Source organism: Pinus tabuliformis, chromosome 7 (assembly GCF_031772625.1).
Source record: "Pinus tabuliformis cultivar Carrire ecotype Pingquan chromosome 7, CPIR1, whole genome shotgun sequence".
NCBI lineage: Eukaryota > Viridiplantae > Streptophyta > Pinopsida > Pinales > Pinaceae > Pinus > Pinus tabuliformis.
This window is the reverse complement of record NC_142293.1, coordinates 2016242607-2016257159: the sequence shown is the minus strand read 5'-3', so window position 1 is coordinate 2016257159 and position 14553 is coordinate 2016242607. Positions and strand designations below refer to the sequence as shown.

The window sequence follows — 14553 nt, the reverse complement described above, 5'->3', positions numbered from 1 at the left end:
TAGATTGTGGAGTTAATTAGTGTAGTGTTATTATCTTCTCTATGTATGGTGATCACTTTTGTTGTGATCATGACAGGAATAATGTTATCAAATATGATGAGATTTAAATGAAATGTATACGGACTTATACCGTTGCGTTTATATGGAAATAATGGTTCATAATGTGTTTTTTTTCTTCTTCATTTTAATTCTACTTTGTATCATTTTCTTTACTTTGTATCATTTATTTATATTTTGATGCTATATGTTTCATTTATTTATTCCTTTCACATTTGAAACAGAAATGGGTGAAAGCCTATGCATCTGGAAAGTCCTTGTAGATAAATCCTATTTTCAGGGAAACCAACTCCTGGTTGCTGCAGAGGAGTGAGGAAGTTGGCAGGTCTAGCCACCACTACCCCTGCAAGGAGGGGAGTGTGCAGTTGCCTGGAGAGTGCGTATTCACTCTGGTAACAGCTGAATACTACCCTGAGGCTTGGAGATGCAAATGTGGTAACAAATTATACATGCCTTGATCTTCAGCACATGCAGCTACAGTACATATCATTCATGATCGCAGCAGTATCTCTCTCGATATATATCTAAATTGTTTATATACTCACTTGTAGGGTTTTTTAGGCCCTAATCAGCTCTCCATGATCTGGTACTAACAGCTTCTCTTGTAACGTGCTCATGTCTTAATTTTAATTATGAGTATAGTTCTTTTTGTCTGCGAATACAGAATTGCATTTATAGTCTTGATGTACTTTATCTCAAAAGGAATGTCTCAACCTGTAATATGTCTCAACAACCTAGCATTTATATTGCCAGGACCTGTTGGCCCTGGTCAGAACCCACCAGACCTTTATCAGAACAATTTTTCTTGCAAAATGCCCATTGCATCTTACTGTTCCCAAATGTGTTTTTCATCCATAGAACCTAATTACCATGATCAAATGCTTTGTAACACTGATTAATGAATAGTTTTCTCTGCTCTGTGGCAATGGATCTCCCCATTTAATTCCCACTTCAATTTTTCATGTGAACCCGACTTTGATGTTGCAGAGGGACCCAACTTTATAAGGTACATGATTGAGTATCGACATTTGAACAAAATAGCATACCTACACCATTAGCATTTAAACCTAAATTCATTTCCTACTGACCATTATTTCGAGTCATGGAAAAACTTCAATACATAGATTGTCATTGATAGAGGTTCTGGCTCGGCAATTGATTGCCCCACCCAACCAATTTGTGTATTTATACTCGTCCATATCGTGTTTGAGAGACTTAGGAACGGACGATTAGACTGTCCCAAGGTGAAGCAGAAGCTGAGATAGTGTGAGAGTCCATTAGTCGCAAGAGAAGAGAGGTGAAAGTTTTATCATGGAGGGAATCAGCAGCAAGAAAAAGGTTGTCATGTTGGTCGGAGCAGTTGCCATTTTTCTAGTATCTATGGAGATGATGGTGATGCAGGTAGAAGCTGCCAGCAGAAGTTGTGGAACAGTCACTTCGGATCTGAGTCAGTGTATTGGATATCTGATGTCCGGCCAGGGGAAACCAACCCCTGGTTGCTGCGGAGGAGTGAAGAAGTTGGCAGGTCAGGCCACCACCACCCCTACAAGGAGGGCAGTGTGTAGTTGCCTGAAGAGTGCGTATTCCCAATTCCCAAATGTTAAATCAACTACTGTCTCTGGTCTCCCAGGCTCCTACGGTGTTAATCTTCCCTTCAAAATTTCTCTGCAGACCAACTGCAACACGTACCTGCCCTTCCCTCCCTTGTTATGATTTTAATTTCCATATACCGTTTATCTCTCTGACTGTGATTTTTCCATTCTGATCCTAATTTTGTTTTGCTCTTGTTTTCATTGGTTGCAGGATCAGTTGAAAGGTTTCTCGGTTATTGTTGCACTGCCGAATACGAATATGCATATCTAGTACTACATAGAATGTGGAGTTAATTAGTGTAGTGTTATTATCTTCTCTATGTGTGGTGATCACTTTCGTTGTGATCATGATAGGAATAATGTCATCAAATATGATGAGATTTAAATAAGATTTAAATAAAATGTATACGGACTTATACCGTTGCGTTCATATGGAAATAATGGTTCATAATGTGTTTTTCATCTTCCTTTTAATTCTACTTTGTATCATTTATTTATATTTTGATGCTATATGTTTCATTTATTTATTCCTTTCACATTCGAAACAGAAATGGGCGAAAGCCTACCCATCTCGAAAGTCGTTGTAGATAAATCCTATTTTCAGGGATATAGAGATCTATTTTCAAGACTTTGTCCACACTCTAGCTCAGTTCTTAGAAGAGATGGGTGAATGGAATTTGGGTTAACTGAGCAGTTCCAGTTTAAAACATTGATGATGAGGTTGGAGTCACTGAATCGCTGAATAGAACCCAAATTTTAGGGAAATGCAAATTTAAAGCAAAGAAAATAATTCATTAGCGGACCATGATTATTTTTGCAAGAACCCCTGTATAAGAAGCACTTGCTAATGGCTTTGCCCACTTAAAATAGGCCTCATGGCTTTGGATTGTTCTTGTCCATTTAAGGTCTTATAAAGGTCTTATAAAATTCATTAAGTCCAATCTGAGAGGAGTGAGTAGTATTATTATCAAGTTTTTATCTAACCAAATGCCCCCACATGGACAAGGACAGATGAGCTCTTCCAGGCTTTAGGGAACATAGAAAAACAGATCATGGAATCATGCTTGCTCTTCCAGGCTTTAGGGAACATAGAAAAACAGATCATGGAATCATGCTTTAATAGTCAGTGCACATTAGATTAGACAATTATAGGTAAGTCCAAATAGCATTCTAGTTCTTACTATGTTATAAATGTCTTAGCTTTTATGCATGTTTATTATTCCCTACGTTAGTGTTCCTTGGTCTTGATTTATAGTATATTGGAAAAGGTTATGAGATATTTTACAATCTTAAGCCCAATGCATGCCTTCTCATAGAACAATCACATTATCCAAAATAAATCAGTTTGTCAGATAAATTTTGTATCTTTTAGGTGAATTATGTTAGAGTAGGTAGAATTTGCCATGCATAGCTTCTCTTCAAATCTTCTACATGTAACCTTAAATAAAAATGCTCTAGATACCATCTATATCAATGAAATATAATCACATGATGTGTCACCATTGGCATACCACCCAACAAAACTGCATTATGCAAATTGCTAGCAATAATAACTATGCTTGAAACATTGTCTATATCAATGAAATATGATCACATGATGTGTCACCAATGGCATACCACCCAACAACACTGCATTATGCAAATTGCTAGCAATACTATACTCAATGTAACCCCTATTTGACATTTTTTGTAAAATTATGGCCGATATGAAGAAATGAATCCAGGTAGAAATTCAATCTGTCCTATGAAAATGTCACTAACTATCCAGGTATGTTTTTGCTATGTATGCACCCTAGAATACACTGAATAGAAACTGATACACATCAAATATTGTACTAATCCCCTCTGCATTTGCATTTGCCCATTTTTCTCTATCAAACATATGCTTGTCACAAAAGGCAAGTAATTGCTTATGCTTGCAGCCACACTATTTTGTATGAGACCATTTTCAATTAGCGTTACAACAAAGTCCATTCGAGAAACAATGGAAACAATTTGCGTCTCTCACAACAAGTCCTTTCCCAGTGATCATTGGAATGAGCTTTGTGGCATTGTGGCAACGCCCTCAAATGTGAAGGTTCTTGGTAATCTGGATAGCTCATCTAGGCATTTGTTGATGATAAAAAGTAAACACTAGGAAAGAAAGAAAATGGCATAAAATTTGGACTTCTTTCTTCTATGATATTTTTTCTTATGTCATTTACATAAAACTTTGACTTCTTTCTTCTATGTTATTGTTTCTTATATCATTGCCTTACGGCGTTTCCTTTTGCAACATGTGGTGCAAATGCTAGTTATATGCATTTTCTCATTTTATTTTCTTTTGATATTTTTTGTTTTTATTTCTTTCTATTTTTATTATTTTTTCTTCTCTTTTCTATATTTTTTTATTTTTCTTTTTTCAACAAAAAGGAAAAATTAAAAAAGAACTAGGGTAAAAAATAAGTTACAACATCTCCACCAATAGACCAAGTCATGGAAATGTGCAATGTAACGTTTGGTCAGCTAAATAAGAGGATCGTTCAACAAAGGAATATATATTTCATGCACGATCCTCAAAATCCAGTCTCATTAGCAACATAAAAAGTGCCAACCTCCAACACTAGAAGGAATCCATGGGCAGTTATGGAAACAAATGTTTCTTTCGCCAAAGTGACATAGGATAACTCAGAGTAATTGTTAAATGATAATACCACATTGCAACGAAGAATCAACAATTGTCATCACAGAGCACCAATACCACAAAATGGAAGTCAACCATGCTAGAATAATTCGGAACAATGGAGGATACCATGGTATGACTATACAATGATATGATTCTCATACAATAGGTCATGGCTCCTCCCATATGCATTTAGAAGAATTCACAAGAGGTGGTGAATCTCTTGAAGATAAAAAATAGAGTAGTTAATCAGATGAAGGAGTGGGCTGCCAAATATCGAGATGCTACACAACATCTGGAAAGGAAAGAAAATGTCTCCTATGAGATAGAAAGAGTGTAGTTGAGACTCCCTACATACAACTAGATACATAATGGGTTCGAGTCTCTCACACATAAACATGAGATGCCTGCCATCGGAACCCTTGAAGTGATTAGAGGCAAGGATGTCATCTTCTAGGTGATTAGGGATTACATTGAACAAATCAAGCAAATAATAGAACAAGAAGGCTTTGACATAACCAAGGACATTATTCAGTAGTATGCCTTTACACCATTCAAAGCACACATGAAGCTTTCATAATTGTCGACTAATATGTAGACAACCTTAAAGAACATACTGATAAAGGCATTGGAAGTGAAGATGCGCTACAAATGGAAATTTCCAAACCAGATTGAAGACATAGCTAAGGAATTATGAGCATGATACACCAACATCACAAACACACTCCATGAAGAAGCTAATGATCTACCCATTTGATGGGTTTTTTCTTTTAGTAGTTTTTTCTTATCAGGCCACCATGTCATTTATAAATTTTCTTATGTAATAAATGTTATGTAATGAAGCCCAAAGGACACATGTGGAATATGAAAACCCACACATTGGAATGTAATGAGTCATATTAGAATATGAATAGTCATAGAAGTCAAAAATTCACGGGGAAGCTCAAATGTCATTGAAACTTGTTATGAATATTTCTTTATAACTCAAGAAAAGGGCTTTCGCTGGGCTTTTTGGGAGGCTTAGCCCTTTCTTCTCTCACACGACATAGAAGAAAGATTATTCTTTGGAGAAGAAAGTTGTGGATTTGTGGTACACTATGGGATACAATGTTTCATTCATGTAACAATGTACTTGGAATCTTATGCTTATAATAAAAATGTGAATGAGCCGACATTCCTTCATACATGTATCATATATGTAGTTGGACTCTTATCATTACGGGTATGTTTTATGTTGCTTTATTCACATACTAAGTTAATAAACTATTTTGTTTCTTAGCTATGTCCATTATTGAATGAATTTTGTCATGTTTTAAGAATTTTTGTTTACTATGACGGCTAATTTACAAGTACTCAACAAGACTTTCTCATTTCCCTAGGCACCCCTTTAGGATAGTACTATTAGTTTTCTAAGTGGTGTCTCATCTCTCTCTCTAGTAACATAATTCTTCCTAGCACACCTTACATTAGATGTCTCACAAGGCTCACATTCTTTCTTACCCTAAGAGGCATTGTGTTCTCTTATGTCTGATTGAAACCAATGGATATCCTAGAAATCCATTCAACGGTGATTGGGCGATATTTCCAGATGGGACTACTACACTAAATGGTTGAGGTCTAATTGGGACTTCACATCGAGGATATCCCCTTACAATGTTGGCAGAATCCATCAACATCAACATAACCCGAGGTCTCTCCTATTTACCATTTCACTGAAGGCCATATGAGGGTGCGTTGAAATAGTTGTAGACATATATAGTCATCATTGATGTTGATGGAAGAGCACCAAAGGTGAAAAGTCATAAAATGGTTTCCCAGATCTTTCACTTATTACCCTTTGAATTTTGGAATATCTAAAGGTAACTTTGTAAGCGTGGGTGGTCAATTCTGACGATGTGTAATGGGTTTTTTGGTTAACTTTCTTAAATCTGGAAGATTTAAGAAGTTAGAAATGAAACTTGCTTGTTGCTTGCCATCACGAATCTTAAGTCGAACCTAAGTTGAACCCCCTATAAATTAGGTCTCTGAAAAACTCAAGTAGTCCTTTTTCTGGGATGTGTTAGTGTCGGTCTTGAGCCCTCCATCGGTGATCAATAGCTCTTTGCATATGCATAGGTAGGTGTCTCATTAGTGTCAGTTTTGCATCCCGCTTAGGCATGCCATAAAACTGAATGGAGGGCTGGTCTTTGTTCCCTTCTTGGCTTTGCTGGAATCAGGTCATACCATTTGAAAAAACCTTGTGTCACACTTGTTTCATTTTTGTCTTGAAATTCCAAGTCTAGGTATAGGGTTTCGGTCAAAATCATTGCCAGGTCATGAGTCAAAAGTCTGATGGTCTTCAGCAAGCCAGAAGGAGGTTTGTAATTACGTTTTATTGATAGTTTTCATCTGCTACAGCTTATTTTTACCTCGGTTTTAAAAACTCTGTTTTTAAACCCAAGGTCATGTGAAAATGGCAACAATAAAGGAAATTTTCAAAAATCTTCAGAATGCCGGCAACAACCCTGGTTTCTTCCTCAGAATCCATAAGAGAATCAACCTGCAAAAAGAACCAAGTGAAAACACTCAAAAATCAATTTCAGGCAAAGTGCAACTTAAAAAACAGTGTTAAATTAAATGCCAAAACATGCAACATTTGAAAGTGGGTTTGATGTTTTAATTTTTTTTTAAATGTGGACCTATAAAGACCAAAAAGCCCTCTTCATGGCCTCATTATGCATTGACAAACTTGCAAGACACAAAGAGAAGCAAAGAAAGGCGATTTGGCTGCGATTTTAGTCATTTCTGGAGGAGCGACTAGTTGAGTTGGAGGTGCGACTAGTTGGGCAGGTGCGACGAGTCAGAGCTGCTCTCACAGTGTAATTTTTGAACTGGAGCGACGAGTCAGAGGGGTGCTACTAGTCGAGCTGGGTTTGCCAAGAAACGTGCCAAATCACCCAAATCGCCCTCCCAAATTGCTAAATCGACCAGGTAAGCTCCAAATTCATCTGTGATAACAAGGAATAAGTGAATGATGACATGTCTCATGTTTTTCTTCTTCAAAAAATTTCAAGATAAATGGTGAATTTAAATGTTGTCAATGTAGGCAAATCTGCTAGGGTTTTGTTTGTTTTTCAAGGTAAAAATCCCTCTTATCCCATCCTTGTTCCCTTGGCAATTAAATTCACAAATGTTGCTGCATGTTTATCTTATTATTTCATTTATATCGTTTGCCAGAAATACAAGGTTTCCATCCCATATTCCTTCAAAATCTTTCCCTTCCCAAATTTCTTCGCTAAACCCTAATATCCTTCATGTTCCCACAAACCCTAAATTGCCCTTCTCCTTCCCCACAGCAAGCAAATTACATGGACCTGCAGCAAGAAAATAAAACAAAAAGAATAAAAAAAATATATATATATAAAAATTGATATGAAAAGAAAAATAAAAATAAAATGCCAAAATGACCCAAATATGAAAAACAAAGATATTATTGGGTATAAAAAAGAGGCAAGCTGCTGTTATGAAATTTATAAAAAGAAAAATCAAAGATTGCAGCTGTGTATATATTCATAATGGACATATTGCTGTGTTTTTGGTCTATAAAATCATGTTACTGTGCTGCCCAAAATAAACTCTGTTTTCCCTTTTTTATCATTCCCTTGAAGTTGTCAAATCTCCTTTTGATAAAAATACAAGTGAAGCTCTCTTTCCCTTATCACTAAATGCATATGAATCCCGTCCAGATAGCAGAGTTTGCTTCATTAAAGGATAAAAATCAAATGGATAATGCTGCCCCATACCCCCTGTCATATATGTTCTTTCCCTTGGTCCCTATCATACATGGTTTCGTTGCAAATGATTTCTTAAAAATGATAAGATGGTATGTGTTACATTTTGTGAATTTTCCCTAAAAATCCCTGTTTTTATTTCCCATTCCTTATTAAAAATCCCTCCCCTAACAGTTCCCTTATGATTTTTCCCCTTGAAAACAGCATACTTCTCAGCATTTTGCAGGCAGAGGCAGCAGTTCAATTTACCTTTCAGCTTGCTCATCTGGTTCCAAAACCATGTCAGACACCGAGAGTTATGAGCCTAGTGATGACCATTCATCAGCTACAGAAGTGGTGGTACAGCAGAGGGTTCCTAAGAGGGGTGGTCATCATAGGAGACAGGAACCTACTTCTTTGGCAGCATTGCAGGCTTGTCCTTTGGCAATGAACGGTTTTCGGTACATGTCATGTTTTCAGTTCTGTGAGAGGCTTGCTCACATTCAGCATCATAGTGAGTTGGCACGTTTAATTGTTTTGCACCTTCATGATGGGCAGGTCACTCTTGCAGGGGTGAATTTTGTGTTATCTCCAGAGATGATTTCAGAGGCTACCGGGATACTGAATGTAGGGGAAGTATGGCCCAAGCGCAAACTGCTGGACTTTATCTTTTTTGAGCCATATGTCAGGCCCTCATTTGTGAGCCACTTGTCAGGAATCTTTCCTTCCAGATTCCTCCAGGCGGAGTATGTTTCGATCATGAAGCTTATCATGCAATACTTTACATGTGACGGAAGATTTTCACTGGTCTCCACTTGTCATATTCGCATGTTGATGCACTTTACCAGGGTGAGGATGATGAACATCCCGGTTTTCTTCTGCCAGGACTTTCAGAGGATGTCATCCGTATTTCATAGGCGGACCCCAGCCCAGCAGCATAGGAGTCTGTGCCATCATGGTCTCATTCAGCTCATTGTTTCCCATCAGTTGAGGCAGCAGGGCATTTCATGGGCAGACTTCATTTCTCATGAGGTTTTTACAGCGACATCACGGCCACAGCCAGAGCCACAGAGAGGACAGCCAGAGCCACAGAGAGGTCAGCCAGAGCCACAGAGAGGTCAGCCAGAGCCACAGAGAGGTCAGCCAGCCACAGCAGCCAGAGCCACATATCATTCATGAGGAGGGAGGTCCATCACGCCAGGCAGAGATTATTGTGCCTACACATGTTGTTTCCCCTCTACAGTGTACATATCAGAGGGGTCATAGGACCTTGTTTGCAGCAGCTCGACGAGTATTTTCTCCACATCAGGTGGAAGGGGTCTCATTGTCATCATCAGATCAGCGAGTGTTATCTCCACACCAGGTGGAAGGGGCCTCGCATTCTTCATCAGCAGAGGCAGTACGGGAGGGCAAGCAGCCCATGATTGAGGATGAGAGAGCTGGCGATACACGTCATGATTCCATTGATTTTGATGCTCATTCTCCTTCTTCAGATTTTTATGAGCTTATCAGACAGAGAGAGGAGGAGAACCTCGTGTTGCAGCGGAAGCTCGAAATGGCTCAATGGACCATCACTTATCTAGAACAGCGCACCAAACAATTAGAAGAAGAAAAAGAACTTGATGAGGTATGGAGGATCCGCAATGATCGAACTTTGAACCGTAGGAGGCCCGGGGACCCATTGCCTGCTGGCTGGGAGTCCATGCTCATTCAGGTGAATGCCCACTTGGAGAGGCTGTTAGAGAAAGCCAACCGGGACAAAAGGCTGCTACGAAACATGAAAACACACTACTGGGCAAGATTGCACGTTTGCAAGGCAAAAATGAAGATACTCCAAAGGAAGTTGTCCGAGGCCCGCAAGAGGAGGAAAAAGACCAACCCGCTCCGTATCTTGGCTGAGGCCTCTCTTACTCACCATGATACTGACTAGCCTTCTTCTAGCAGCAAAACCAAGAAATTTTGAGGATTTTGAGGCATTTTTGGCATTTTTTTGGAATTTTACAGGTTTTGGCCACTCGACTCGTCTCACCCCGTACGAGACGAGTCGTCGATACAGCTCAGAACGGGGAAAACTCTACATGGTTGGATTTTTCTTGTAAAAGTACACTTGCCTATGGAAGGGTTTCAAATTTTGTGAAGATTTGGGCAGCCAAAAGCTCAAAATACAGCCAAATTTTGACTTTCTGCCCCTTTTTTGAGTTGCAGAAAGCAGTCTCGGGAGATTTAATTTTTTAGGGGTCCAATCAACTCCAAATTCAGAAATTCCGGTTGGGTTGGAAAGTAGACTTCCAAACCTTTCCAACGAGCTATCCTACACTTGATTTGGACTCCAGGAAGGCCCTCAAACAGCGCTGCCAAAAGGTGTGACTAGTCAAGCCAGAGGTGCGACCAGTCAAGCAAAATTTGCCAGTTTTTGACCAGTTCGGCCAGCTAAGCACAGTTTTCAATTGGGTTGATTATTTAGGCATGTAATTCATGGATTATTGTGTAAATTTCATGGCATTAGATACTTTTACTCTTCTTTACCTCTTCTAGAAGCTTCTTTGATGTAAAAAGTTAATATTTAATGCATGGATAGGCTTCCTAAATTTTAGAGGCAAGTTGTTGTGCTGGCCTATTATCTAGTGACTGATTTAGAATTAGTTGTAACAGCTCCTAGGAAGCTGAGCTCGACCCCTAGAGGTGGGGGAAGAGGTTTGAACTTCTATATTATGCCTTCTCTTTCTCATTTTCAGGGTTGGACTCTAGAGGGAGAAGTGCTATTGTATTTTTGACTTGTATTTTCTGCAATTTGAGGAAAAGGAAGGCCAGGATTTTGCAGACATCATTGTGGATTCTTGTGGATTGATGTGTTGATGGTGTGTTCTCTACATGTTCTTGTAAGTTTGTTTATGTATTCCACATCTCTCTTTTGCTTCTAATTGGACAGATGAAGTGGTAAAGTTTGAATTCATGCTTTGACATGCTCAGCTTTTTAGTTTGTTCAATATTTATGTTTTCTACTGTCTAGAGAGGATTCAAAATGGTTGATTTCCCTCTTTAGCTCCTCCTCTATCATCCCTGATCATCCATCTCAGATTAAGGCATCAGCGCTCACTCCTACCTTGCCCCAAAGATCCCCCTGCAAAAACTGTGCTCAATCCCCGCACCCTGAATTGCACTCCCTCCAATTGCCACCAAAAACCCCAAAAATCATTAAATCAACCCCCCTATCAATTTACTAGCCTAAAATCTTTATTCTTAATTGGTTAGCCTAATCATATTGAAAGATCTATCAAATCTGATCCGAGAGAGCCTTCTCATACCTCGTAGGGCTAGCTACGAGGTGAAATGGTTTGATGTAGCCTTGAGAGTTTGTCTATCTCAGCCTAGGTGAATTCCAAGCGCTAACATAGTGGCGACCATACTGGGGAAAACAAATTTGTTATTTGCTCATTGTTGTGTAATTTCTTAAGTCTTAGACGGAGTCTGAAGATACGCCAGGTAGCCTTCGAACACGCTCTTGTTTTACATCAGCATTAGTAGATAAACGTTGCTTCAGTCGATCTCCGTGAGCTTCTGAAATCCGCACTTCATTGACATCTTTATCCCAGTATCATTATGGAACTCTAAGCTTTGGATGATAGGCTAAGAGTTTTCATACGGCTGAGCGGTTTTTCCTTTCCTAGTTTATTCGTAAAAGCAAGCTGGCTTCTGTTTCAAGACCAATTGTTAGATCTAATTCATCACCTGCTGTTATTGAATATTTTGAAGATCTTGAATTCAACGAAAGTTTTGAGTTATCTTTGTTTAAAGCTAAATCTGAAAGTGCTCTCGATTCTTTAGTCCTTGACCCTGATTTTGCAGCTTCTCTTGCTTACGAAAGACACAACAAGCTGATTGACAATTTCATTTTGAGACATCTCTAAAACGACTTGCATTACCACTACTCTTGCTGATCTACTTGAGAATATCTCTGAGAATATTGCGGCTACTATCACGGCTCACGAAGCATCGTCCCCTCCCTTTGTTTCCATTTCACCGATAATCACTTACCCCGAATCTTCGGCTGGTTCTCCTTCCACACCTCGCACTCCTTCTACCCCTCCATCTCCACAAATTTCTCTTCCCCTTGTTACAGCTCCTGTTATCATACTTCCACCTCCCCCTCCTCAAACTCATCCTACTCCCCCGCCTCCTCCACCTAGAGCCATGGCTGCCCGCTTTGCCCCTCTTGCTTTACCACAAAACCTTCATGATATGCCCGCTGATTACCAAAGCAAGATTCCCATGTTTGACGGCACTCCTCAAAGTGTCACGGCGCAGCAACACGTTGATAAAATGACCACTTTCTTTGATCTCTATGAATTGGATGAAGAAGATGTTACGATGCGGCTGTTTGTTCAGACATTTGGAGGGGAAGTTCGTAAATGGTTCAGAGGGTTGGCAGCTCGTAGCATTGTTTCCTTGGAAGCACTTCAAACTCAGTTCTTGGACCGATGGGAAATAAGAAAATATCCGCTGCAAATCAACGCTGAATACAACAACCTCAAGCGAAATCCGGGTGAGTCGGTTCAAGATTATATAATCAGATTTAATTCAGTGTATAACGCTATACCCGATGATTTGAAACCATCAAGAAAGTCTGCATTGCTTAAGTTCCCGGATGGTTTTGATCTGGAGATGGCCTACTCACTACGGGACCGAGATCCTCCTACCTTGGAGGAAATGCAGAAAATTGCAGTCAGTGTGGAGGCTAATTTGAATGATAAAAGGGCAAGAATGAAAGCGGAAAAGAAGGTCACAATCAAAGAGGAGGTTCCATCCACTTCTCAAGTTATTCGGAGAATGGAAGAGGTGTCAAAGGCACTCCAAAATCTCAGTCTTGGTAAACCAGAACCACAAGTTCGAAATCCAAACTTCAGAGGCCAACAACAGCAGCCCCAATATAGGATCAAACAGCGGGAAACACGAGCACAAGAAGCGGCCGTGCAGCAGCCAATCCAACCTCCATTTCAGCAAAATTATGTCACTCAAGAATCTGAAGATGAGGGTGAAGGTCCTGGTGAAGAAAATCATTTTTTCACTCCCGATGATATGCCCACTTACATCACGGAAGAAGAAGAGCTGGTAAGTAATGCTTATACACCTCAAGATGAGCATTACATTCTATCTAATGATGTTGTACTTCAAGAAGAGTATCAAAGAGGTTACTTACATGCTTTATCAGCTCAACAAGGCCAGCAGAGACAGTTGAGAAACCGGACAGTTCCCATACATCCAATTCAAAAGAGGGCAGAAAATTTGGCAAAGAATGGTGCTGTTGTTCCATAGAAAAAGGGTAAAGAAGTCATGGATCCCCCATCAACTCAACCAGTTCCAGCAAACAAGATGGATCAGCCATTAAATGTACCCAAAGATAGAGCAGAAAAACGAGATAATCCGGCAAAAGAAAGTGAGAAAAGTCAAGCATTCAGCATTGAGAACGAAGTTTCGAAATTGAAATTTTCCATTCCACTAACAGAAGTCATGAAGAACACTACCTACAGAGCACAAATTTCTAAGATGTTCAATACTGATCCAATGTTAGATGCGGTAAATGTGGAGGATGATCAGCCGGAATTAATCTTTGGGCCAGCTCTAAATGGTGAGTCTCCGGAAAGCGATGTCCCGCCATTCTATATCAGCTTAAGAATTCATGATTATGTGCTTCATAATGCTATGTTCGATTCGGTAGCATCACACAATTTAATGCCCAAGGCAATAATGGAGAAGTTGGGACTTGATATAACTCGTAACTACCATGATCTATATTCATTTGATTCCAGCCGAGTTAGATGCATCGGTTTGATTAAAGATTTGGTTGTTAGCTTGGATCAAATTCCCGCAAAGAATCTCTTGATGGATGTGGTAGTGGCGGACATTCCTCCAAGGTTTGGTATGCTCCTTTCAAGGTCATGGGGATCAAAACTTAAAGGTACTTTACAGCTGGACTTTTCATATGCCACTATTCCGGTGTTTGGCCAAATGAGAAAGGTGTATCGAGAGCAAAAGATGAAGTATATGATTACTAGCAAGGAAAAGCCAGTAAATCATCCTGTAAATTATGTACAAACAGATTTAGAATCCTTTGTTTTATTTGCTGATAATTTTAATGAGGTAGATAGTCAATTAGTTCAGATAGAAGACATCCCAGGAATGGCAGAAAATTTCAGGGAAGTATTGAGAACGGACAGTGAAGAAAGGACTGTTGTCATAAAGTCAATTGCCGAAACAAATGAGCAGCAAGTCATGACTGCAACAACATCACAAGTGCAGCCCTTGGATGATGATGAAGATGGTCTTTGGACCATGGATTTTGATGGTGCAGTGGGCAGCGATGGAGCTGGCATAGGTGTATGGATTCGTAGCCCGTTTTCAGTCCCTAACCAAGTCCCAAGCAAGGTACAAGTGTGCTCTTATAAATTGGCTTTTGATTGTTCGAATAATGAAGCAGAATATGAGGCCCTTATAG

General features: G+C 39.4%; 1 protein-coding gene across 1 annotated transcript; it reads left to right on the top strand.

Annotated features, from left to right (window-relative positions):
* The first annotated feature begins 1368 nt into the window (after positions 1 to 1368).
* Positions 1369 to 1898, top strand: LOC149256583 (non-specific lipid-transfer protein 1-like). Its single transcript, XM_089457457.1, has 2 exons — positions 1369 to 1742; positions 1861 to 1898. Exons 1-2 carry the CDS (start codon positions 1369 to 1371, stop codon positions 1868 to 1870), a joined length of 384 nt encoding a protein of 127 aa, XP_089313583.1. The 3' UTR covers positions 1871 to 1898.
* The last annotated feature ends 12655 nt before the right edge of the window (positions 1899 to 14553 follow it).

Excerpts from the sequence above, each read along its gene's own strand:
- LOC149256583 (XM_089457457.1), top strand. The coding sequence starts at position 1,369 with ATGGAGGGAATCAGCAGCAAGAAAAAGGTTGTCATGTTGGTCGGAGCA.